At 39.2% G+C, this 2719-nt stretch overlaps 1 protein-coding gene across 1 annotated transcript; it reads right to left on the reverse strand.

The window, feature by feature from the left end:
- Nucleotides 1-1521: 1521 nt before the first annotated feature.
- LOC114093663 (olfactory receptor 4C15-like) lies at nucleotides 1522-2463 on the reverse strand. The gene has a single exon (XM_071617095.1). It carries the CDS (start codon nucleotides 2458-2460, stop codon nucleotides 1522-1524), a length of 939 nt encoding a protein of 312 aa, XP_071473196.1. The 5' UTR covers nucleotides 2461-2463.
- Between the last annotated feature and the right edge of the window lie 256 nt (nucleotides 2464-2719).

The raw sequence follows: 2719 nt of genomic DNA on the forward strand, positions 1-2719 counted from the left end.
TTCCTTCTTTGGGGCTGGGAGGAATCAGCTCTTCATATCTTCAGTTAGTTCTGGTTTTCTTGGTAATGTAGCATCTTCAGAATTCCCTTTGCTTGTGCTTGAATAGGAGATACACATGGCTGACTCCCTCCTGGAATCTGCCTCCTCTCTTCTTTTTCTTTTTTTTTTTCCCATTTTTATATTTTATTTTATTTTTTTCTTTTTCTTTTTTTTAAACATCAGAAATTTATTAGTTGCTCAAAACATTACATTGATCTTGACATATCATATATCATACATTTGATTCAAATGTGGTATGAATTCTTATTATTCCCACGTGTACAGACTGCAGGATCACATTGGTTATACAGCCACTTTTATACATACTGCCATACTAGTGTCTGTTTTATTCTGCTGCCCTTCCTATCCCCCCTCCCCTCCCTTCCCCTCACCTCCCCTTACCTCTCTCTACCTCATCTACCTTAACTCATTTCTCTCTCTCTCTCTTTTTTTCCCCCTTCTCCTCACATCCTCTTATATGTATTTTTGTATAACAGTGAGGGTCTCCTTCCATCTTCAGTGCAATTCCCCTTCTCTCTCACATTCTCTCCCAACTCTTGTCCCTGTTTGATGGTAATCTTCTTCTCATGCTCTTCCTCCCTGCTCTGTTTTGGGTTGCCCCCCTTATATCAAAGAAGACATTCTGCATTTGTTTTTAGGGATTGGCTGACTTCACTTAGCATAATCTGCTCTAATGTCATCCATTTCCCTGCAAATGCCATGATTTTGTTACTTTTTAGAAGTCAAACAACAACAAGTGCTGGCAAGGATGTGGGGAAAAGGGTACAGTTGTACACTGCTGGTTGGACTGCAAATTGGTGCGGCCAATTTGGAAATCAGTATGGAGATGCCTCCTCTCTTCTTTAGCCTGATTGTTGCCCAGGAGGAACTCTTAGTGGGCAGCACTGGGCCACCCAGGGTTTACCTGTCAAGAAATTCCTGAGGCTACATCAATTATATAGAAATGTTAATGGATCCCTTTCATTGATGGAGTCATCTGATGCAGAACTTCTACAGCAGTTCTATTATTGCTCTTCTGTGTGCTTTTCCTGAATTCAGGTTACTTTTGATTCAGAATCACTGAGTTCACCCTCCTAAATAAATCTTGTTTTTCCCCAAATGAAATAGTTTGAGTAAGATTCTAATCCTCATGTCAAAGATGTATTTGTTTTGCTCACCCAAGATTTTGGAAAGCATAAAGTTAATGTCTAACATTTTGACAAAAAATTTTTCTCTCCATTCTTTATTATTATTATTAGATTTGAGGTAAGCATAAAGATCAACATTTTCTAATTTGCATATCTAGATACTGAGTTGCCAATTCAAAGTAGACACCTGCTATAAAAATAAAAACATCATCTTTGATGGCCAAAATAATTTCTTGTTCTATAGAAGTGTATTACATTTTAATAGGTACTGAGCATCCTATAAAGCTTTGTCTTCGACCATTTGATTGCTTTGCTCTTTATACTATTTTTGAGTCTAATATTTTTCATCAGAAACTAACACCAATCTCTTCCACATTTTCCTTATAGCATTTTTCACTTCCTTATTTCTGAAAGTATAAATCAAGGGATTGAGCAAGGGGGTGAACATGGTATAGAACGTTTCCACCAGTTTGTCAAAGGAAAAGACAGAAGGAGGCCGGGTATTTATAAATATGCATGGGACAAAAAACAAAACCACAACAGCAATGTGAGATCCACAGGTGGACAGAGCTTTCCTCCGCCCCTCAGCACTGTGTTTTCTCAGGGAGAACAAGATGATACCATAGGAGACCAGCAACAAGCAGAAGATTATAATGCACATAAACCCAGTCGTGGCAACCATTAAAAGGCCAAGGATGTGAGTGTCAGTGCAGGCCAGGTCCAATAATGGGTACAAGTCACACATGAAATGATCAATGACATTAGGCCCACAATAGGGCAGTTGGAAAGTGAACAGAACCACTGTAATGGAATGCAAGAAGCCCCCTGACCAGGCCACCACCATCAGAATGCCACAGAGCCTCCAGTTAATGATGGAAGAGTAGTGCAAGGACTTGCAAATGGCCACATATCGATCATAAGCCATGGAAGTGAGGATGATCATCTCCGCCCCACCAAATAGATGTTCAGCAAAAAGTTGAATCATGCATCCTTTATAAGAGATGGTTTTCCTCTCATAAAGGGAGTCTGCAATCATTTTTGGTGTGATGGCAGAGGAAAAACAGGCCTCCAGGAAGGATAATGATGCCAAGAAGAAGTACATGGGGGAGCCCAGCAGTGCAGGGCTACAGAGGATGGTCACTACAATCAGCATGTTGCCTACAATAGTTGCAATGTAGACCAACAAAAACACAACAAATACTATTTTCTGAATAGTAGGATTCTTTGAAAGCCCCAGGAGGACAAATTCAGTTATGAAGCTTTGGTTTTGCATGATTTCCAAGAAAAGGGCAAACATGCAAAAGTTATCACTGAAGTTTGCAATTATGATAAAGATTTGCTTCAGACCACTTTATAGTTTTGGAGTCACCAATTATTTCAGTGCACCTAAATACATTTTGTCTTTAAGGTTTCTGTTGTCATTGCAAACACAAATTTAGACATTTATTGAGGATAGGAGCTAGAGATCAGGCAAAATTGAGGTGAAGATACAGTATTCACAGCCTTTGAATTAGCAAAGCTTCTATAAAGAA

This window comes from Marmota flaviventris, chromosome 9, assembly GCF_047511675.1.
Source record: "Marmota flaviventris isolate mMarFla1 chromosome 9, mMarFla1.hap1, whole genome shotgun sequence".
Classification (NCBI taxonomy): Eukaryota; Metazoa; Chordata; class Mammalia; order Rodentia; family Sciuridae; genus Marmota; species Marmota flaviventris.

What these genes read in the sequence shown, in the direction of transcription:
- LOC114093663 (XM_071617095.1), bottom strand. Translation starts at nt 2,460, where the DNA reads ATGCAAAACCAAAGCTTCATAACTGAATTTGTCCTCCTGGGGCTTTCA.